This window comes from Urocitellus parryii, chromosome 3 (assembly GCF_045843805.1).
Source record: "Urocitellus parryii isolate mUroPar1 chromosome 3, mUroPar1.hap1, whole genome shotgun sequence".
NCBI lineage: Eukaryota > Metazoa > Chordata > Mammalia > Rodentia > Sciuridae > Urocitellus > Urocitellus parryii.
Window position 1 is genome coordinate 176799709 of NC_135533.1, and position 25618 is coordinate 176825326.

The window sequence follows — 25618 nt, forward strand, 5'->3', positions numbered from 1 at the left end:
GGCTAGGGAAGATATTTCTGAAATGCTGTTAACACTGACATGAACTGAATCAATCCTCAGTCCTAAAATGCATCAAGCACTTTAAGGGCATTTTATTTAAAAAAAAAAAAGAACATTTAGGTGATTTCTAACTCACAAGACAAAGCATTAAGAATAAAGACTACGTAAGCCAGTTTTGGAAGAAAGCCAATTAACTTCTTACATGTGACATTCTTAATAAAATGAATCAATGTCTCTATTGTATATATTTTATGTTTTAAAGATGGGTTATTTATAGAATCAGATTCAATTTATTCTATTAGTCTAACAATGGTGTTTAGAAGTCATTAGATATATCATTTTTAAATTAAAGAGAAATTTTGAAATCAAGTACAATGAAAGTCAATTAAGGAACAAATGAGAATGTTTATTGTAGTACATATAACAACTAACTAAGTGGTACTTTACTGAGGCTAAAATCAAAGTGCTATTTAAAGAATTACCTAATTTCCTGCAGTTGTTCAGTAGATTGTTCTTCCAGTAATAAATATATCTTGACTCATCAATGTGCAACTAGGTAAACCGAACTTAGAATCTGGAATAAACAATAAATACAGTGTGGAACTGTTGCATAAACATTCACAAGTGTTGAAAAAGTAAATTTATTCCTGAGTCTTCCTGAAATGAAAGATAAAACTAATTTATAAAGTCTGTAGATTAAACTTCTTGCAGTTAACATTTAAATATTTATTGCCTAATTACTTATGCCTGCTTTTTGTTATTTGCAATTTTATTTGTCATTGACCAATACTTATGACCAATGCCTAAAAAGGAAAGAATATAAAAGTAACAGAAACTTATTAAAATCAATCAAATTAGGCACAAAGATTCACTTTGTTTTTTTCTACCAGGGATTGAACTTGGGGACACTGGACCACTGAGCCACATCCCCAGCCCTATTTTGTATTTTATTTAGAGACTGGGTCTCACTGAGTTACTTAGTGCCTAGCTTTTTACTGAGACTGGCTTTAAACTCACCATCCTCTTGCCTCAGCCTCCCAAACTGCTGGGATTACAGGCATGCATCACCATGCCCATCTACAATTTTTAAATTTTATCTTATCTGGATTGCATTCATTTCCCTTCCACACAAAATCACCAACTTCATTACATGATAATAATTCTTTCTGTGTTTAAAAAGAAAAGCAGATTTTATTAAGCATGGCTTGGTTGGCAATTCATCTACTTCTGCTTACTTTACACATATACAAGTAGCACTGTAATCATGTATTCCTCCTAGGTTTCTGATCACAGCAAAAGCAGGCTGGGTGAAAGTGATCACAGGAGTGGAAAAACTTTCTCACTATGTCCTGGAGTGTTTTCACTGGCTAATAGAGGTACTTCTTAGGTCAGGAATACTCATATTAAAAGATAAAACAAAAACTCATTTGATAATCAATTTACTTTTGCTTCCTACATTTTTTAAATAGTCTACAATCACTACATACACCTCCATCAAGACAAGCAATTAGAAATGATCTAATATTAGGAATATTAGGAATAACTACTGCAATAAGTAGGAATATTACTGCAGTATTAAGTCAAAACAAGATAAAACTGAACACAATTGAAAATTTTCAGGATCTATGCTCCTTTTTCTAACTACCACTAAAAGTTTCAAATACTACTTACACAATGATAAATATGATATGTATTTGTAAATACCAAGAAATGTTTTACATTTTTGAAAGCTTTGCTGTCTAACTTTCTACTTTCTCCCCCATCGGTTTATAACTAGCAGCTCTTCCACAAAATCAGAATCCATTAAAAGTTTCTTTCTTTTATAAAGAAAGAAACATGGAGTATTACATTTTCCTATGTGAAATATGCTATTAAATAATAGCTTGTACACTAATTAAAGCAAATGTAATTGTGAGAACACATTGACATTGTTAAAGTAAATTAGTCAATTTGTTAATAGTTTCATTTCAAGTGACCCTAATTGTATTAATTGTGATACTAGCAAATTAAATTGAAGAGCATTAAACACATTGTTCTAATATGCCCTAAAGGAACAAATTCTCCATTACATCAGCAGAGGGAAAATAATGATTACATGGCCTGCTCACCCCAAATAAAACTCCTATGTATGTATGTTCATATGTGTGGGTGCACACATGTGCATACTCAATGGGTCAAAGAAAAGGTGTCACTAGAATGCATACACTGTCACTACCGTAATACGAGTAGCATAGTAAAAAATGGACCACATGGAAACAAATGAGCTTTAGGTAAATGGAAAATTTCAGGGCATCCTTTTATCTCAAGTTAAGTAAAAAGTAGTTAAGTAAAAAGTACTTCATTAAACTGCTGTTAAGAATGAGAGAACATAAACCAACTGATATGTAGGACCACAACATAAAAACAAATTCTGAAGATACTACAACTCTTATTAAATGCCTACTGTCAAGTCAAAGGATATATACTAAAATATATCCCCCCACCATACACACAAACAGCATCTTTACACACCTGGCTGCTCCTTGTCTGTCATTCACATCTAGCCAGAGCATCGCTTTCTCAAAAGTCTTTCCTGAGAATCTGCATCACTCACCCAGTCACTTGATGATTACACTCTATTTTAACTCTTTGTCTAGTATTTATAACTGATTTTTTATTTCTGTACTTACTCTTTCACCGTTTTACTATCTCTCTCTCATGCTTAAATGTGAAATCCATGGAAAGCAAGCAGTCTACTTGTTCAATATTCTCTCCCCAGGAAAGAGTAGCATCTTCAACAAATGGTGCTGGGAAAACTGAAAATCCATATGCAACAAAATGAAATTGAATCCCTATCTCTCACCATGCACAAAAGCTAACTCAAAATGGATCAAGGATCTAGGAATTAAACCAGAGACTCTATGTCTAATAGAAGAAAAAGTAGGCCCTAATCTCCATCACGTGGGGCTAGGCCCCAATTTCCTTAATAAGATGTCTATAGCACAAGAATTAAAATCAAGAATCAACAAATGGGATGAATTCAAACTAAAAGTTTTTTTCTCAGCAAGAGAAATACTAAGTGAGATAAATAGGGAGCCTACATCCTGGGAACAAATTTTCACCCCTCACACATCAGATAGAGCTCTAATCTCTAGGGTATACAAAGAACTCAAAAAGTTAAACACCAAAAAAAAAAAAAAAAAACCAAAAACAAATAACCCAATCAACAAATGGGCCAAGGACCTGAACAGACACTTCTCAGAAGAGGATATACAATCAATCAATCAAATATAGGAAAAAATGCTCATCATTTCTAGCAATCAGAGAAATGCAAATTAAAACTACTCTAAGATATCACCTCACTCCAGTAAGAGTAGCAGCCATTATGAAAACAAACAACAACAAGTGCTAGCGAGGATTCAGAAAAAAGGTACACTCACACATTGCTGGTGGGACTGCAAATTGGTACAGCCAATTTGGAAAGCAGTATGGAGATTCCTTGGAAAGCTGGGAATGGGACCACCATTTGACCCAGCTATTCCTCTTCTCGGACTATACCCAAAAGACCTAAAAACAGCATACTACAGACACAGCCACATCAATGTTTATAGCAGCACAATTCACAATAGCTAGACTGTGGAACCAACCTAGATGTCCTTCAATGGATGAATGGATTAAAATGTGGCATTTATACACAATGGAATATTACTCAGCACTAAAAAATAATAAGATCGTGGCATTTGCAGGGAAATGGATGGCATTAGAGCAGATTATGCTAAGTGAAGTTAGCCAATCCCCCAAAAACAAATGTCAAATGTCTTCTCTGCTATAAGGGGGGTGACTCAAAATGGGATAGGGAAGAAGAGCAGGGGAAGAGGATTACCTCTAGATAGGGAAGAAGAGTGGGAGGGAAAGGGAGGGAGAAGGGGAATAGCATGGATGGTGGAAGGAGACCCTCATCGTTATATAAAATACATGTATGAAGATGTGAATTTGGTGTCAACATATCTTGTGTACAGAAATATGACAAATTGTGGCATAAAGGTGTATTAAGAATTGTAAGGCAAAAATAATAATAATAATAAGAGAGCTCATGTAAAAAAAGTAAATTAAAAAGAAAAAAATTATCTCCCCAGATACTAGGTGCTCAATAAATATTTTTGTACAAATCAATGAATATCAGATCTGCGGCCCACAGCCCTTTCTATTTGAAAAAACATGTGTGCCTCTCTGATTTCCACTCACCTAAGCATTGTTGTAAGCATGTCTGATTGAAAATCTATTAATCAGATCAATAAAACAAATTTATTTATAAGTTCAGTTATAGATACAGATTAATGATTGTGTTCTAAACTTGGTCAAATCACTCACATTCTATTAAAATTTTCCCTAAACTAAAATCCTATGAAATCAACTGCTGTTAAAATCTCTCTACATTTGGGAGAAGAAAGAAGGCAGTAAGTGAAATACAAGAATTATTTTGATCCCATAATATAAAAGATTAGTTGGTTCATGAACTGCCTCAATTCTGACTTCAGATAAATTGTCACAATATATCTCAATCAAAGCTAGTTGGGTTTTTCTGACTAAAATTAAAGTTTAAATTTTGGCAGGATTTAGAGAAATACAATATATGTCAGCAAAAGAACATCAGATAGTTGTCTAAAGACTCAAGTAAATTATATTCTTGGTACTGGGCACATAATAAAATGATCATGTAATTAAATTTTGTAATTTTTATTATTATTATTATTATTATTATCTTTATTTCCTCTATTTAAAATACTTAAGAGTTTCCTAAAATAGGAAAATACAACAGCTTGAAACTAACATTTTTTCTTTTCCTTTGTGTTTTCCTATATTCTTCAAATGAGACTCTTTCTCAGGAAATTTTACATAGTATGAATTCCAAAACAATACAAGTTTTGTTTTGGTTTTGGTACTGAGGACTCAACTCAGGAGTACTCAACCATTGAGCCACATCCCCATTCCTATTTGTATTTTATTTAGAGACAGGGTCTCACTGAGTTGCTCAGCATCTCGCCATTGCTGAGGTTGGCTTTGAACTCGAAATCCTGCCTCAGCCTCCCAAGCAGCTGGGATTACAGGTGTGTGCCACCATGCCTGGCTCAATACAAGTATTTCTTGAGAAAAAGATTTCAAAACCACTATTTGAGTGACAAGAAAGTCCTTCTTCCAGCAAAAGTATAGTGATAGCAAACTAACTTATTTTTAATACCTATAGAATGCAAGTGAAAAATAAAAATGTGAACTTTAGATAAATGACAAATTAATAGGGCCAAGAGGTTATCAAAGTTTTTGGCAAAGACATCACTTAATAACATCAATGTAAGTAAATAGTAATGGGGGGAACCTACATTTAAATACTTAAAGAAAATAATTCAAATATAAATACGAATACCACAATAAAACACGTCTCCTTCTTATATAAATAGCATGTATACTTCCTAAATTGCTATAAAACACTAAAGTAGATGTAAACACCCACAAATATAACACAAATTAAAAACTCCACACAGTAAATTGACTACTGTGTTAAAAATGATTATTGGGCTGGGGATATAGCTCAGTTGGTAGAGTGCTTGCCTCATATGCACAGGCCATGGGTTCAATCCCCAGCACCACCACCCAAAAAAAAAAAAAGTTATTGGAATTCAAAATATCAATTCTCTTACCTCTCTGAAAGAGAAGTACAAGGGCTCTGGATTCCACCTACAAAAAAAATTCATCAATATCCCAATACAATGAGAGTAAAACATTTTTTTAAACTCCCAACTACATGCAGAGAGAAATTTACCAAAATATATCAGAGATATTTAAAAATACTCCTAGATATTTTATTACATAGCTGACCATGATACAGCAAGGTAGCAGATAATTTTAAGATTTGAACTTTGAAGGTATCTGGGAATTTCTATTTGGGCAGTGGGGTGGATGTAGACATAATAGATGTCTGAATGGTCTTAGAGTGTTTTCCTAAAGTCAGGTTTAATTTTTTTTTCTTGCATTCTCCTCATCTTCCTTTGATATCCATTCCTTCTCTCTCACTGGGTAAGATCAAAGTAAGAAAGCCTATATCTTTAAAACTAATAGTTGATGTACATACAGTTGTAAAAATTGGTGCATACTATGAAAGGAGTCAGGAAAAGCATGGGAGAAGTGGAGAATTATACTTAAAAGGAACTAATTATCCTTTTCACTATTAAGCCATGGGGGAGAGGGGAATCTGTTTTCACATGTAAATAAATGAAAAGAAGCTATAACATGTGAAAAGCCAGGTGAAAACTCTGATATACTTTCCTTAACTATGTGAGTTCAGAGCTGGTTATTTCATTAAATACTCCCAAAGTCTCAATTTACTGTCTTTCCTGGCACCACTACGGAATCAGCTACAAAACTACTAACATAATTCTTTGATAATAACTCCATTATTGGTCACTTCACCTGAATCTTCTGCTCTGTTTGTTCTAGTGACACCTAGATTAACCCACAAGATACCATCACACAACCTTCCATGCTTGGGAGTTCAATACGCCTTTCTGCTTGTCTAAGCATTGCAGGGAAAATATCTTTGCCCAAGGAGAGGATGGCTGAGGGTTGTTTTTCTGTTCATTGACAAGCAGGGAGATGTCCTTTGCTCCCAGAACCCTAAAAAAAAAAAACATAATATCAAGGTATTTGCAAGGTTGGTCACATCCAACTTCCAAGAAGCCCTTCTCTCCTCAAGGAAACAAAAGGAAATGCCACACCAACAAAATATTTGAAATAAAACGAAAAAGCAGATCCAATTACTGAGGAATGAACAACTTGATGAAAAAAAATCAGACTGGAAGACCTTTTTATTAAAAAAATACACTTTTACCAAGAGTGAACTTCACTATTGTTATTAAAATGCCAAACTTCCTAAATATCAACTCACTTTGAGAACAAACTTAAAAATCCACATATAATCAGCCAATTCAAATATTAAAGAATAAGTCGAACATTCTTTGCTATCGTAGTGCTATCAATATTTGACCCTTACCTTTAAATGTTAATTTTTAGTTCCATTTTGGTTTACTATCTTTGCCTTCATCCACTCAAGTCAATTAGTAGTATCGTGAAAAGACCTTAACCACTAACTACATATGATAAATACACTTCCAATAACAAAATTATATATTTCGCTTTATAATATCTTTATCAAACACAATGTTTTTAAACACTACTCACTTTGGAGCTTCTTTGCAAGTTCTTGTACCTATAAGAATTGTATTATGCTGCTTTTCTATGTTTCCCCTAATTATTTTTCCAATTTTTTTTTTTAAATACAGGTTCTATTTCTTCTAAAATATGTTTAATCATGGGGAATTGCTCTGCTCTTAAACTTTCTTTTTTCTTGTACTTTTTATTATGCTTAAACATAAAACTAACATCTCTGGGGGATGACTGGCAGATTTCCAATTCATGGTCTTTCAACTGAGGTCTCTCATTCTCTCATTTTCAACTTTTTTTTTTTTTTGGAGCACTTTAATTTAGAGGAAATAGCATGGCATGTTTATCACTCTCTGATGTCACTTCTTATTGGCATTCCACTTGACATACCTGGTTTTCTTATTCTTTTGGTTGATTTTTAGTTTTGTTACTAGGAATTAAACAGATCTTTTAAAATAATCCACTCTTTTAAAATCCTTGTTACCACATTTAAATACTCTTCCATTTATATCACAATCTTTACCTTCAATAAAGCTATTTTCCTTGATGACTTTCTATCCTAACAACTTTCATCTAACCACACTGCCTTTTTCCTTAATATCTAGGGAGAATTGTTTTTCATTGAAAATAAAATTCAAACCAAGACGTATTCAGATTAATATAGATCTAAAGTATTATAAACAGTCAACATAATGTTAAGCTAGTTTACTAACACTAAGCAATGTTTCACTGAATTCATGTATTTATCTAACACATAATAATAAAAAGAAGTGATTTGAGACCATATTACTAATTTGGGGAAATTGTGAGCAAACATTAAATAGCAAGGCATAAAATATAATATACAACATTTTAGATTATTAAAAATCACTGTGAAAAGCTTGCTACTCTCTAACCATCACTGACTCTTAGTCATCAAGCAAAACTTTAGCCCTACTGCTTCCATGTCCCCTGTCGGACTCCCATCACCACTACTGTTTCGTTCCCCCTGACTCTATCCCTTAAAATTTTCTACTCTGCCTTCTAAGAATCCCTTCTTCTTTTTTTTTTAATATTTATTTATTTATTTTTAGTATTTGGCGGACAAAACGTCTTTGTTTGTATGTGGTGCTGAGGATCGAACCCGGGCCGCACGCATGCCAGGCGAGCGTGCTATCGCTTGAGCCACATCCCCAGCCCCTAAGAATCCCTTCTTTTGAGCAAACTTCCTTATACTTCCTTATATTCTCAATCCATCAATGAAATCTTCGACCACTGATTTTCTTTTTCTTTTTTAAAGACAGTGAGAGACAGAGAGAATTTTTTAATATTTATTTTTTAGTTTTCGGTGGACACAACATCTTTGTATGTGGTGCTGAGGATCGAACCCGGGCCGCACGCATGCCAGGCGAGCATGCTACCGCTTGAGCCACATCCCCAGCCCCGACCACTGATTTTCTTAACTACTGTCTACCTGTTATCTGACATAAAATCCCTGCCTGCTTTTGTCACCAAATCCTAGCTACTGAAATCTGGACATAATCACACAAGTTTATAAGCTATTATCACCTGTTAAAATGATGCCTAAGGTTCTACCTTCTTTATCAACTCATTCTAATCTTTTTTCCTCTTCACAAATCTTCAACTGCTCCATAACTGTTATTCACTCTCAGCAAATAAGGTAGTCCTAACTTATCCAAATAGATTAAAGTATCAGTGATACTTCATTGAATTCTCTGCCAACCTGATGAACTTACAGTACCTAAACACCATTATCATCTTCTTCCTTCCCATTTTCTACCAAAAATAACATCCTTCTTCCTTTCTATATGCTCTTCCATCTTTGCTCTACATTACATCTCCTCCAGACTTCCAAGCTCCCAGAAATCCTCTTCCTTTTTTAATTTTTCAAGTATTATTATACCTTCTTTATCTATTCCTCATGCCAGCTTAGAATAGAAAATGATTGATTTATATGAAAGAGTACTAGACTATGGAATCTTAAGATTACAAAAACCACTGCATTTATCACAGTCACAATGACTTAGTCCATTGAATGCCTCTATTTCTTAACTTTCAACAAACATCTGAAAGTTTTTGCTCATTCTTTTCTGACACCTTGACTTGTATGACTCCAGCCTCGCCTGGTTTTCTTTCTGCTCCTCAATCACTACTTCTTAGTCTCCTCTGCAGGAGCCTGCAAAAGGCCATTTGCTACAAGACCATCAAGTGGCTTTTTAAAAATCTTGGTACTCTTCTTGCACTACATGCTGTTATGGAATGATTACACCATTCCCTAGGCTGACACAGAAGGCACTCAAGTATTTACTGAATAATAAAACACATTAAAATGAAAGGGTAAAGTTTCTAAGCTGCAAAGCCTGAATTAAAATGTAAAGGACCAGGCATTATAAAGCTGCTTCTAAGCTGCAAAGCCCGAGTTAAAAATGTAAAGGACCAGGTATTATTAAGTTCCTATGCTACACTCAAAACCTGAAATTCCTGTAGCTGTTAGGACAATTCACAGGACTGCCCAGTAGATATTCCCCCTGACCATTTAGTTGTTTAATAACCTAGGACCCTGTGCAGCTTGGCACGTAGGCATTCAGGGCCCAAACCAATCAGTTTAAATGTATCCCCTCCTTAGGATTGACCTATCACTCCCGCCCGACCTGTTCCCGCCAATGAATGTACTAATCATGTTCAGGAATTGTTGTTTGATTTTCCCGTGCCTCATGATGATTTGCTCTGATGTATGCAAAGTCCCTGCCCTCCCTAAAAAAGTGTACTTAAGCACTGCTCAACCCCTGCTCGGGGCTCTGGGCTGCTCTCCCTTCTTGAGTGAGCGTGGAGCCACAGCATGCTGGATCTTCAATAAACCCCTTTTGCTGTTGCATGAGTCGGTCTCTTGGTGGTCTCTTCCTCTGACGTTCGCCGGACCCTTACAAAAAGTATTGTAAACTTAAAAGCTGCCATCACATACAGTCTGTTGATTCTACAGTATTTCATTCGCAAAATAAAGTACATTTGCTCCATAGGACAATTTGTAGCATTATGTTTACAAAAATTTCATTAAGAGCTATGTATGGGATGGGAGTGTAGCTCAGTGGCAGAACATTTGCTTGGCATGCACAAAGCCCTGGGTTCAATCCCCAGCACCATCCAAAAAAAAAAAAAAAGCTGTAAAAGTACATATTAAATTTATGTAAGCATACTAAACATATTCTGTACACCCAAAAAGTTGGAAAAAGTCATCATTTATTTCCTTAGCTTTCTTTTGCAAAGTAATTACTGCTGTGGGTTAATTAGGGTGTCATAAATTGACATTTACTAAGCAGAAAACTCTACCTTGTCCTTGTGGAAATTTAGATATATGACATCATTAAAGGAAAACATGGAAAAGTGATTATTATTATTTATTATTGTTATTATTATTATGGAGCTGAGGATTGAACCCAGTATCTTGTGCACGCAAGGCAAGTACTCTACCAACTGAGCTATATCCCCAGCCCAAAAAAGTGATTTTTAAGAAGGACTTGAAAGGAAGAGAGGTCAAAAAGACCAAAGAGGAGAGTACACTGACTTCTTAAACTTTAAGAAAAATTCAAGTACTAGAATAACCAGGGACAATAAAACAGATTTCATACATTATAATTTAGAAAATAAAGGAGAAAAGTAGATGGAATATAGATATTAAGCAATTATTGATTAATATACTGCTCAAACTAGTAACAACAACTTCATTCGACAAATTATTCAATGAAGCTCATGTGCCGGGGCTAGATATACAAACAATTCCAGCATGGTTCCTGCCTTCATAAAGGCTACATTTGAGACAAAATAATAATCAAGAAAACAAATTAACGTAAGATTACATATTCTGTGGAGTAATATGAAGAAAACAAGAAAAATGCGGAAGAACAATGGTATGAGAGGAGGCCCATAGCCTAGAACTGGCTCATCACATCTGAACCGAGCAAGAAAAGGAAAACAAACAGCCATACACATCATAGTTGAGTATGGATTTCATCTTTAGTAAAATGGTATACTTACTAAAGAGCTGTAAATCAGTAAAGAAATTGAAAGAATTTTTCTCCTTCCTAAAAATGACTCCAGCTAATTAGATAGAGCAGGACAGAAATAAAAACTGCCTCAGACAGGTAGGTACCTTGGTCAGATATCTATCCTTGGCAGAACAAATTCATCTTTCACTCAAATCTAAATCCAGCACTACTGGATTGTGGGGTGGAGTGTAGTATGGAGTACAAGAAGAGTACCAAGGACAAAGATTTTAAACTAAAGGCCATGACATAACAACATCATTTTACCATATCAACATATTTTAATTACTACCAATTTCTTCATCAATAAATTCAGGACATTCCCTTTTAGTTCTAAAACTATGGCACTGTAATGAAAAAAAAAAAGTAAATTTAGGACAACATTTTAAAGGAGACAAAAAATGGAGTGGCAGAATTGTGAATATCTTGTATTTTTAAAAGTAGGTTAATAAATATTTTATACATAAAGGTAGGAAACTTTGAGACAGATTATAAAAAAGGCAAAGATGTCAAGTAATTATTATACAAGCTGTAAGAAGGTGAGTACTGTGGCATTTAGAACTGAAGTTAAAAATTTTGGTAGTATGTAACAAAGGCTATATTCAAAGGAATCTAATGAAGGAAAATGTCCTTTTTTCATAAGGAACATTCCAACAACTTATAAACTTGGGAAAACAAGTATTTATTCCAATAATATTATTTAAATAGTTTAAACTGCACTAAATCTTGATATTAATATTTTAAGTTAAAAATAAATTACTTTTCCATTTAATTAATGATTAAAAGTCACATGCCAAAAACAATCATGACATATAACAAATATTTTCCTTTTTAAAAAAAAATCTTTGAATTATAGGGAAATAATAACTGATCAGATACCTATCATCAAAGATCTTAGCATTTGGCAAGCAGAAAAAATCAAAGTGATAGAGTGCCAGGGATCCCAGCAGCCTGCAGCAGGGCCCCGGAGATCCAGGCCAACTGATTCGCGTGGCCTGCCCTGCGGCCACAGAAGGCGTGGCGCCTCAGTGAAGCCATTAATTAGCAAGCAGGGAGGTTAGGGAAGGCCATTAGGTGGAATCCCACCAGCCAAGCCCACACGGACCCTTGGGCTGAGCACGGGATCTCAGAAGGGGAAGAAAGCGGTACAGTCCCATCCCCCACAGCGGACACTCCACCGAGGCAGTCAGCGGCCACCATCCGGGAAAGCTGAAGGATACACCGCCACTCTCCTTCAGAGTGCAACATCAAAACAGCGGACACTCCATCCAGGCAGTCAGCGGCCACCATCCGGGAAAGCTGAAGAATACACCACCACTCTCCAACAGCTTGCAACATCAAAACAGCCAGCAGCAGGACCCCGGAGATCCAGGCCAACTGATTCGCGCGGCCTGCCCCGCAGCTACAGAAGGCGTGGCGCCTCAGAGAAGCCATTAATTAGCAAGCAGGGAGGTTAGGGACTGCCATTAGGTGGAATACCGCCAGCCAAGCCCACCGCCCACGCCCGGAACAGGCCCAGCGACCTGCCAGCATTGTAGTCACGACACCCCAATTGGAATAGGGACAGAGCAGAGCCGCCTTCCACGCCCGGAACAGGCCCAGAGAGCCACCAGCGTGGTAGACACGTCACCCCAATTGGAGTAGGGGCACAGCCGCCGCCCGCACCTGCAAGGGAGACTTTTCAAGTATACAAGAGCAACATAAATAAATAGGGGGTAAATTTCAAAACACAACAGTTGCACCAAGCAGAAAGAAACGCGAGCAGTATGAAAAGACAAGGAAAGAAAGGACCACAAGCAATGCAGGTCAACTCAACTTTAGAAGAGGTAATAGCTGCAACAGATGGAATATCAGATAAAGAGTTCAGGATATATATGCTTCAGATGATCTGGAGTCTCAAGGAAGACATGAGACAGCAAAATCAGACAATGAAAGATCACATTGACAAACAAATCCAGGAAGTAAAAGATCAATTTCACAGGGAGATAGAGGTAATAAAAAAACAAACAAATTGAAATTCTAGAAATGCAGGAAACAATAAACCAACTTAAAAACTCAATTGAGAATACTACCAGCAGAGTAGATCACTTAGAAGAGAGAACATCAGACAATGAAGACAAAGTATTTCAACTGGAAAAGAACATAGACAGCTCAGCAAGTCTGCTAAGAAACCATGAGCAGAACATCCAAGAATTATGGGACAATATCAAAAGACCAAATTTAAGAGTCATTGGGATACAGGAAGGCACAGAGCTCCATTCCAAAGGAATAAACAGTCTATTCAGTGAAATAATACGAGAAAACTTCCCAGAATTGAAGATTGAGCCAGAATCCCAAATCCTAGAAGCCTACAGGACGCCGAATGTGCAAAATCATAAGAGATCCACACCTAGACACATTATAATGAAGATGTCCAACATACAGAATAAGGAGAGAATTTTAAAAGCTGCAAGAGAAAGAAAGCAGATTACATTTAGGGGTAAACCAATCAGGATAACAGCTGATCTCTCAACACAGACTCTGAAAGCTAGAAGATCCTGGAATAACATATTTCAAACACTGAAAGACAATGGGCTCCAACCAAGAATCGTGTATCCGGCGAAATTAAGCTTCAGGTTAGAAGATGAAATTAAAACCTTCCACAATAAACAAAAGTTAAAAGAATTCGCAGCTAGAAAACCATCTCTTCAAAAAATCCTTGGCAAAACATTACAGGAAGAGGAAATGGAAAACAACATTGAAAACCAACAATGGGAGGTAGGACAGTAAAGGGGGGAAAGTAGTCAAAGAGGATAACAAATCAGGTTTAGTAACATCAATAAACAAATATGGATAGAAGAACAAACCATATCTCAATAATAACCCTAAATGTTAATGGCTTAAACTCACCAATTAAGAGACACAGGCTAGTAGAATGGATCAAAAAACAAGACCCAACAATATGCTGTCTACAGGAGACGCATTTGATAGGAAAAGATATACATAGACTGAAGGTGAAAAGCTGGGAAAAATCATATCACTCATATGGACCGCGGAAACAAGCAGGAGTGTCCATACTCATATCTAATAAAATAGATTTCAAGCCAAAGCTAATCAAAAGGGATATAGAAGGACACTTCATACTGCTCAAGGGAACCATACACCAACAAGACATAACAATCATAAATATATATGCCCCAAATAATGGTGCAGCTGTGTTCATCAAGCAAACTCTTCTCAAGTTCAAGAGTCTAATAGACCAACATACAATAATCATGGGAGACTTCAACAAACCTCTCTCACCACTGGACAGATCTTCCAAACAAAAGTTAAATAAGGAAACTATAGAACTCAATAACACAATTAACAACCTAGACTTAATTGACATATATAGACTATACCACCCAACATCAAGTAGCTACACTTTTTTCTCAGCAGCACATGGAACCTTCTCAAAAATAGACCATATACTATGTCACAGGGCAACTCTTAGACAATACAAAGGGGTAGAGATAATACCATGCATCTTATCTGATCATAATGGAATGAAACTGAAAATCAATGATAAAAGAAGAAAGGAAAAATCAAGCATCACCTGGAGAATGAACAATAGGTTGCTGAGTGATCAATGGGTTTTAGAAGACATCAAGGAGAAAATTAAAAAATTCCTAGAGTTAAATGAAAACACAGACACAACATATCGGAATCTATGGGACACATCGAAAGCAGTTCTAAGAGGAAAATTCATTGCTTGGAGTTCATTCCTCAAAAAAAGAAAAAACCAACAAATAAATGATCTCATACTTCATCTCAAAATCCTAGAAAAAGAGGAGCAAAACAACAGCAAAAGAAGTAGAAGGCAAGAAATAATTAAAATCAGAGCTGAAATTAATGAAATTGAAACAAAAGAAACAATTGAAAAAATTGACAAAACTAAAAGCTGGTTCTTTGAAAAAATAAATAAAATTGACAGACCCTTAGCCATGCTAACAAAGAGAAGAAGAGAGAGAACCCAAATTACTAGCATACGGGATGAAAAAGGCAATATCACAGCAGACACTTCAGAAATACAGAAGATAATCAGAAATTACTTTGAATCCTTATACTCCAATAAAATAGAAGATAGTGAAGGCATAGATAAATTCCTTGAGTCTTATGATCTGCCCAGATTGAGCCAGGAGGATATAGACAACCTAAACAGACCAATAACAATAGAGGAAATAGAAGAAACCATCAAAAGACTACCAACTAAGAAAAGCCCAGGACCGGATGGGTATACAGCAGAGTTTTACAAAACCTTTAAAGAGGAACTAACACCAATACTTTTCAAGCTATTTCAGGAAATAGAAAAAGAGGGAGAACTTCCAAATTCATTCTACGAGGCCAACATCACCCTGATTCCGAAACCAGACAAAGACACATCAAAGAAGGAAAACTACAGACGAATATCTCTAATGAACCTTGACGCAAAAATCCTCAATAAAATTCTGGCGAATCGGATTCAAATACGTATCAAAAAAATTATACATCATGATCAAGTAGGATTCATCCCTGGGATGCAAGGCTGATTTAATATACGGAAATCAATAAATGTTATTCACCACATCAATAGACTTAAAAATAAGAACCATATGATCATCTCAATAGATGCAGAAAAAGCATTCGACAAAGTACAGCATCCCTTTATGTTCAAAACGCTAGAAAAATTAGGGATAACAGGATCATACCTCAACATTGTAAAAGCAATCTATGATAAGCCACAGGCCAGCATCATTCTGAATGGAGAAAAATTGAAGGCATTCCCTCTAAGATCTGGTACAAGACAGGGATGCCCTCTCTCACCACTTCTGTTCAACATAGTCCTCGAAACACTGGCCAGAGCAATTAGACAGTCAAAAGAAATTAAAGGCATAAAAATAGGAAAAGAAGAACTTAAATTATCACTATTTGCAGATGATATGATTCTATACCTAGCAGACCCAAAAGGGTCTACAAAGAAGCTATTAGAACTAATAAATGAATTCAGCAAAGTGGCAGGATATAAGATCAACACGCATAAATCAAAGGCATTCCTGTATATCAGCGACAAATCCTCTGAAACGGAAATGAGGACAACTACTCCATTCACAATATCCCCCAAAAAAATAAAATACTTGGGAATCAACCTAACAAAAGAGGTGAAAGATTTATACAATGAAAATTACAGAACCCTAAAGAAAGACATAGAAGAAGACCTTAGAAGATGGAAAAACATACCCTGCTCATGGATAGGCAGAACTAACATCATCAAAATGGCGATATTACCAAAAGTTCTCTATAAGTTCAATGCAATGCCAATCAAAATCCCAACAGCATATCTTGTAGAAATAGATAAAAGAATCATGAAATTCATATGGAATAATAAAAGACCCAGAATAGCAAAAACAATACTAAGCAGGAAGTGTGAATCAGGCGGTATAGCGATACCAGACTTCAAACTATACTATAGAGCAATAGTAACAAAAACAGCATGGTACTGGTACCAAAACAGGCGGGTGGACCAATGGTACAGAATAGAGGACACAGTAACCAATCCACAAAACTACAACTATCTTATATTTGATAAAGGGGCTAAAAGCATGCAATGGAGGAAGGATAGCATCTTCAACAAATGGTGCTGGGAAAACTGGAAATCCATTTGCACCAAAATGAATCTGAATCCCTATCTCTCGCCGTGCACAAAAGTTAACTCAAAATGGATCAAGGAGCTTGATATTAAATCAGAGACACGGCATCTGATAGAAGAAAAAGTTGGTTATGATCTACACGCTGTGGGATCGGGCTCCAAATTCCTCAATAGGACACCCATAGCACTAGAGTTAACAAATAGAATCAACAAATGGGACTTACTCAAACTAAAAAGTTTTTTCTCAGCAAAAGAAACAATAAGAGAGATAAACAGGGAGCCTACATCCTGGGAACAAATCTTTACTCCACACACTTCAGATAGAGCCCTAATAACCAGAATATACAAAGAACTCAAAAAATTAGACAATAAGATAACAAATAACCCAATCAATAAATGGGCCAAGGACCTGAACAGACACTTCTCAGAGGAGGACATACAATTAATCAACAAGTACATGAAAAAATGCTCACCATCGCTAGCAGTCAGAGAAATGCCAATCAAAACTACCCTAAGATACCATCTCACTCCAGTAAGACTGGCAGCCATTAGGAAGTCAGACAACAATAAGTGCTGGCGAGGATGTGGGGAAAAGGGCACTCTTGTTCATTGCTGGTGGGACTGCAAATTGGTGCAGCCAATTTGGAAAGCAGTATGGAGATTTCTCGGAAAGCTGGGAATGGAACCACCATTTGACCCAGCTATTCCCCTTCTCGGTCTATTCCCTAAAGACCTAACAAGAGCATGCTACAGGGACACTGCTACATCGATGTTCATAGCAGCTCAATTCACGATAGCAAGACTGTGGAACCAGCCTAGATGCCCTTCAATAGATGAATGGATAAAAAAAATGTGGCATTTATACACTATGGAGTATTACTCTGCATTAAAAAATGACAAAATCATAGAATGGAGGGAAATGGATGGCATTAGAGCAGATTATGCTAAGTGAAGCTAGTCAATCTTTAAAAAACAAATACCAAATGACTCCTTTGATATAAGGGGTGTAAACAAGGACAGGGTAGGGACGAAGAGCTTGAGAAGAATATTTACAGTAAACAGGGATGAGAGGTGGGAGGGAAAGGGAGTGAGAAGGGAAATTGCATGGAAATGGAAGGCGATCCTCAGGGTTATACAAAATGTCATATAAGAGGAAAGGAGGGGTAAGACAAGAGAATACTAATGGAAGAAATGATTTACAGTAGAAGGGGTAGAGAGAGAAAAGGGGAAGGGAGGGGAGGGGAGGGGGGATAGTAGACAATAGGACAGACAGCAGAATACATCAGACACTAGAAAGGCAATATGTCAATCAATGGAAGGGTAACTGATGTGATACAGCAATTTGTATATGGGGTAAAAGCGGGAGTTCATAATCCACTTGAATCAAACCGTGTAATATGATGTATTAAGAACTATGTAATGTTATGAACGACCAATAAAAAAAAAAAAAGATCTTAGCATTTAAGGTAGCAATTTATATATATATAACCAATTCTAACAGGGTACAGAGAAAATATCATATTTTCTGTGCTGTTCCTTATTTGAAAAAGGATGCCAAGAAAAAATTTAATTCACTTGGAACATACCCCCTAATATTTATATGTAGGTATAAATAGTACTTTCTTCTGCTCTTACATTTTTTCCTCAACTAGCCATGAAAATAAACAGTAATTCGCAGTTCTCTCCCTCCCTCCCTCCTTCCCTCCCTCCTCCCCATACCCCATTACCTGGTAATTTTTACTAATCACTTCATAAATTCTCAGAAACATTCACCTATACTCTTTCCATATGAATGTTAAAATTCAGAACTAAGAAAATAAAGACTTTTGTTTACTAATAGTGTATATAACAAATTTTTTTCAATTATACATGACTCATACGCAGGCAAACCACTGACTGAAGTCCAGTGTTTACTTAGAAAACAAGTTATCTGGTAGCCACAAATTCCCTAAAGATTGTAGCAGAAATGTGTAAAAGGCTTCAAAATACTTGAAAAAAATCCCATGGAAGACAAATTAAAATAAACAAACATACTAGAAAGGTGATGATTCTTCAAGTAAACATGACAATCTTATTAAAATCAATATATGTTTTTCTTCAAAAAGTAAATCTAAGAAGATGAAATAGATACTTTATATAAAATATTTACATATACAATGCAAAAAATCCACTATGGTTAGTAGCCTTTATGGATTTGAAGAACTAGATATTTCCATATCTCTCTTTCTGCATGTGTGTGTGTATGTGTGTATGTGTGTTTTGTATATATTTTTAACAGTTGACAGCTGTTTTAGAGCATACAGAGATGCCAAGCTGAATGAGGGTCTTGATTACTTCAAGATTAGCTATCTAAAGTTTCTATTCATTTTAAGTGTTGTTAGTTGGAAGAGTCATTAGTCACTTCCTTGTCTCATAGAACATCAGCATACATTTACATTGTTAATGAACATTTGGGGTAAATGAATTAATGGCACTTTTAAACATCAATTCACTCCTAATAACTCAGTATGTCATAGAAATGTTAGGCTAGGATATAAATGAAAAGCCTTTTCAGTAAAGGTAACTACTCATTCTGTAAACAATAAAGGATAAAATTAATTTAAATTTTTTTTAATATTTAATGAAATAGACTAGAGAAAAATATGCACTTAAAAAACAGAAAACTATATTCTCCACTAGGCATAAAAGCCAGAAATAGTATGAAAACTGTATTGAAGTATTTTATGTACATGTAAAATACTTATAGAAGTATGAGCAAATTTATTTAACTTATTTAATGGTGAGTACTGCTTATAGGTATTAATTACATTTAAGACAAATCCTCACTTGAAAAGCTTTCATGCTTACTTTCATCCTTACTACTGGGAAAGCTTTCATGCTTACTATTAAAATACTGAAAATAAAATGGTCACATTTTCATATTATCAAATTCTTAAACATCAGGCTGTTGAGTCTTTATGTAAGAAAATATGAAAATAAAAATATCAAAGTCATTTTGAAATTCTACTATTTTCATTCAAAACATCAATGGCATTTGCATGATGCAGATATTAAAGATATACACACACAAAAATAATAATAAACTCCATAAAAAGGCTTACATTCTAAAGATATAGCCAATTTAGTAGTCAACCAATTCTTCAAATTCTCAAAACACGAGCTAATGACAGCCCTTGACATTAATATGAACACACACAAAACAATTTTATTTTAAGCATAAAACACATATTAATTACTTTTACTAATTTAAGATATTTTAAAATAGACCTCAAAACCTGATATAACGGGTATGATTGCCAGAATGTTGCAACTCTACAGCATGTACCAGAGAATGAAAAGTTGTGCTCCATTTGTGTAAAAAAAAAAAAAAACATTAAATTTTTTTAAACCTGATATATACATTTCATGAGTTTAAAATTACAAGTAGTCACTGAGTCAATGAGTTTAATCAAATATTTAATGATCTACCTAAAACTAAGGATAAAGCTTCAAAAATTCTCACACATTCATTCCTTCCTTTTAAGTATGTTATTACTATCATTGAGTAAACACTAAGAAAGATTTTTGACATAGACACATTTGTTAGGTTTTAATAGGGCAGACACTGACTATACTGTACTTTTTAACAGTTTACAACTGAATAATTTGAGTATAGATCTTTAGAAGTATGTCAAATTTTCAATTATTTGCAAAAGGAAGAGAAAAACCAAAAAAAAAAAAAAAAAACTCAGGCAATTATTTTTTAATCCTGAAATAAACTTGCTAAAGCAGTGAAAAATCCCTGTAAAAATCAATACCTTTAAAATATGTTTGAGAAAGGACTCTGTATTTGTATGCTGACATCATAGTTTATTCTCTTTCCTGCCCCGCCCTGAAAATGACAGTGTATTAAACATTTGACTAATGCTTCTGTCTGTAATTCAAAGTAGACTTTTTGTAGCATTTATTAGTGTCAATAGTGTTCTGTAAATATCCAGGGAAAAGTTCTTAAAGTTCTTGAAGTTTCCTGGTGAAAACTGCACCCACAAGGAGGACCAAGCTAACTGGAACCCCTATGCTAGGTTTCCTAGCATTCCTAGACAGCAATTGCATACAAAACTCACCTCCAGACTTGTTTGAATAACTGGACAAGGGGTCAATGCCGACTTCTTGTTCTTCTGGCTGCAGAGGATGTCTAGTGTCAGATAAGGAATGATACATTGTAGAAACTGGACAGTATCACCAAAAGGAACTTCCTAGGAAATAAAAATAAACAAAAAATATTTTTTTCTTTCTTTCACCTATGACAAGGAAGAAATATAAGACTGAAATGATTAAATGAGCATTACAGACATTAACAAGTTTTCCACAGGCTCCAGGGACTGTTACTACACCTTAGTAGGCTTATGCAAAAAAGCAAAAAAAGGTGGCAAAAAATTTCCATTTAAACACATTCTCCCAAAATTTGAACTTCACTTATATCCTTTATTTCAATGTTGAATCACATTCATTTTCAGTAAAATTTTGCACAAACAGCTGAACTGGAAGTTAAAAAACAAACCCTGTTTTTACATTTATGGCATCTTTTACTACAAAAACAATACATTCACAATAGAAAGCTTCAAAGTACAAAAAATTCAGCAAATGATAATCATTTATACAACTATACTAGCTAGAAACAGCATTGTTACAATTTCCATGTACCATACATACTTTTCTTGTCTTTGTTGTAGATATTTAAAACACATATGTTTTTAATGTGATCCATCATGATAAACACAATGATTTATCATGAGTGTCTTCCTTCCCAGTACAATAAAAATACCATTTCTAATGGATCCCTAGCATCCCATCATGTAGCTATCACAATTTATGCAACCAATATCTTATTAGTAAACAATTAGGATGCTCTCAGTTGTTCAATACCATGAACAACCTCATAGTAAATATCTCTGTGTCAAACCCATGACCATTATCTTAAGATACAGTCCTGTAAGTATACTTGCTGGATTGTAAAATATATTTGTAAATTAAGATTTTTGGTAAATTGTTGTGCTTTAGCAAGATTTAAATATAATAAAAAAGTTCATTTCCCTTAGGCTTGTGTGGATCTTTTTGAACTGACACAACAGAGATTCATTGAGTATCAAGAAAATGCAATGTGATTACTACAGATTTTCTGTTTCTTTGACAATTATTTATTGTTACGATTTGAAAACATGCTTTAAATATTAAGTATATTAAGTCTCTGGCATATGACACATTTTTCTCAAAGGGTGTCCATCTTTAAGTTGTTATGACATAAGGGTATTTTGTGACAGCAAGTATACATTTTTCATTTTTATGCATCAAAATATGACTGTATCTCCATCATGGGTTTATTTCTTGTGTTATCTTACAAAGGCACAATTACATAAGTAACCACCTATATATTTTATGATTTTGACAGAGCTTCCCCTCAATTCTTATTCCAAATATTCTTGTTCTACATTATTCCAAATTGAAAACATTAAAAAAAAATATCTCGAGTTTCTAAGGTACCTTAACTATTGTGGTTAAGATCCTAAATGACCCCCCCGAAAGCTCATGTGTAAAAGGCTTGGTCCCCAGCTGATGGCACTATTGGAAAGGGGCAGTAACTTGAGAACAGCTATAGTTGAAGGAAGTTAGGTCATTGGAGGGCATGCCCTGGAAGGCTATAGTGGCCCTGGCCCCTTCTTCTCTGTCTTTACCTCCCAGTAGACATAAGGTAGGCAGATTTGCTCCCTTCCCCATGCAACTCCTACCATAATATTCTACCCACCCAAAAGCAACTGAACCAACTAATTATGCACCAAAACCTCTAGAACTGTGAGCCAATATAAACCTTACCTCCTTTAAGTTGATTTCACAGGTACTTTGACACAACAATGGAAAACTCACATGTTAACTTCTTGTAATTTTTCTATAGCCATAGGGTACAAATTAACTTTTCAAATCAGAATTCTAACAAAAATTAAAGGAGGCTCATCAATTTTATCCAAAATAATGCAAGTAAAATAATATTTTAAATTTCTATGTCAGAGAAGACATGAAAGAAAAAAATGAGAAAAAATAAATGGGAAAAGCAAGTCCAAAAAAATGAATACTTAATTTTATAAGATATAGTCCTTAGCTATGGAGAAAAGGTCTCAGTGATACTCACGAATACACAAATCCTTGATCAACTTTCCTCAATACAAAATGTTCCTTCGTTCCATTCACTTTTTCTCTAAAAACCTCACCTTGTAAAACACACCTTTCCTGTTCACTTCCTCCATTTTTATTAGAATCCTCCAACTCCTCACCCACCCACAAATCACAGTGTGATGTCAACAAGTCCTATGCCCTGGGATTGTGGCTAAAACAACAGAATCAAAGGCTTAAGGAAAATAGAAAACTTATATTGTAGAGATAAAATAAAAAATTTCTAAAGCCAGAAAACCCTAAATCCATACATTTAAAATAGTTGTCACTATTTGCTTCATATGTATGCAAATCAATACACATCTATAAAAGGAACTCTGGGAAATTATCTATATTTTGCTATCCTGTAGTAGATAATCAGATAATATAGAAGTTATTAAAAAATCTGATAATCCTGTTGAACAAATTAATGAAAAGAAAGTCTTCTACAACAATAAGGCTAACCAAATTTAAATGCCTATTATATTCAGGCAAAAAGCATTATTAATTACAGTGTACATTTGCAAACAACGAATACTGTTGTGAAAACACTCTAAATTCTTCATGTACACTTATCATTTCATCTTTCTTACAACTTGGTGATGATGTGTCTTCATTATCTTTGTTTTCAAATTAGTTTCAGAGAAAACTAATTAAATTTGTCTAGAGTAACACAATTAGAAAGTACTGAAGCCAGAATTTGAACACATTCTGTCTAGATCCAGAGCTTATATTTTTTCTCATATACTACAAGGGGATCTCAATAAGTCAGTGAGGCACACAGACCAAGTATAAAACAAGGCGTAAGATGATGAGTCTGTGAATAATGAAACACCCTTAATTCTGCTTCAGCTCTTTCAAGACAAAATAGATATACAGAATTTTCTGTGAACTCCCCTTACTTGTAATTGTGGCAAATAATTCAAATTTAGAAATACTGTGCAGAACAGATTAAACAGATTCTGAAATTGTATCTGGGCAACTATTTTTTAATGTAATATTCATATCCTCTTCCATGTTGCTACATCTTAAAAATATGAAATTAAAAATTTTTAAATGACTTATTCCAAGTTAACAGGTTAGATTTACCTTAAAATTTCTTTAATATCCTAAACCATGTTTTTATAACTTTGTCACCTAAATTTCTTTGTATTATAGATTTCACATACCTAAAATGATTTGTATGAATTTTAAACTTTATAAATAACAGACAACTGACAAGCAAATTGATATCAAAGTCTATTTTAAAAAGGAACAACAAGCCAGGTGTTGTGGCATGTGCCTATAGTTCAAACTATTCAGAAGCTGAGACAGGAGGCTCTCTGGAGCTCAGGGGTTTAAGACCAGTATAGGCAACATAGAAGATCCCCTACTCAAGGAGGCATTGGGGGCGGGGGGGGGGGGGGGGATTAAAAAAAATTGTTACCACATTTAGTGACAAATGCCTGTAATCTCAGCTACTTGAAAGGCTAGTGGAAGAGGAATACAAAAGTTTGAGGCCAGCTAGGACAAAGCAGAAAGACCTTATATCAAATTAAAAAAAAAAAAAAAAAGACTTGCAGCTCAGAGGTAGAGTGCTTGCTTTGCAGGGGCTGTGGTTCAAGCCCCAGTCCCTGAAAACAAAGAAAAATGTCTTTTGGGGCTGGGGATGTGGCTCAAGCGGTAGCGCGCTCACCTGGCATGCGTGCGGCCTGGGTTCGATCCTCATCACCACATACAAACAAAGATGTTGTGTCCACCGAAAACTAAAAAAATAAGTATTAAAAATTCTCTCTCTCTCTTTTTTTTAAGAGAGAGAGAGAGAAAGAAAAATGTCTTTTTATATTTTATTATTAAATTAAGATATACTACAATAGGATGACGTTTATATATTCATTCAACGTATTACAAGATACTTAAAGATCTTTTCAACAACTTAAAGGAAATTAAGCTCACTAATGTTTCAATGGATTTAGTTATAATTATAAATCTTCAGTACTTGGCAAGTATATGGTAACCCCACCCCCCAAACTGGAATACATTAATCTATAATCATTCTATATAATCAGGAATCCACTATCTCCAAATTTATTATGCCTATAGTTTTGACTGAGATACTGAAATGCTTTTATAACTAATAAAAGTAAACCTAATGACTATTAATAATGAGTTATTTCAAGCAATCTGTGGAAGAGAAAAAGTGTGAAAAATATCCTTAGTTTTCTTTTAATTATAATCTTAAATAATGATCTAACTCAAAGGTAACTTATTAAAAAGTTGGCACTTTTTGTTGTTTTATTTTAATATAAAGGGATATTTTGGCATTTTAGAATACACAAAAATACTCAAATGTGTCAGGTATTGCTATGCTGATTACCTTATAAAAATCAGAATAAAACATGGCTTTAAATTGTGAAATACTTAAGAAATTCTCAGTTTCTTTCATAAATATACCACAAGAAAATATGTCTCTGTACTTATTTTGATATTTCTTACATATAAATTCAATACCTTTATCACACTATATGAAAATATTTGATAACAATTCATACAAAAATGAAGGTAGTTTTGTCTTTAG

At 34.7% G+C, this 25618-nt stretch overlaps 1 protein-coding gene across 5 annotated transcripts in view; it reads right to left on the reverse strand.

The window, feature by feature from the left end:
- Tbc1d5 (TBC1 domain family member 5) overlaps positions 1–25618 on the reverse strand; it is a 501737-nt gene that overhangs the window by 301284 nt on the left and 174835 nt on the right. For 4 of the 5 annotated variants that reach the window (XM_077796237.1, XM_077796238.1, XM_077796235.1 and 1 more), the window contains one exon: positions 20982–21113. In XM_077796237.1, coding sequence (XP_077652363.1) covers positions 20982–21078 — 97 coding nt within the window. In that variant the 5' untranslated portion in view covers positions 21079–21113. Of the gene's footprint in view, positions 1–482; positions 496–20981; positions 21114–25618 lie in introns of those variants that run through there. The other variant, XM_077796239.1, reaches the window with a different exon arrangement.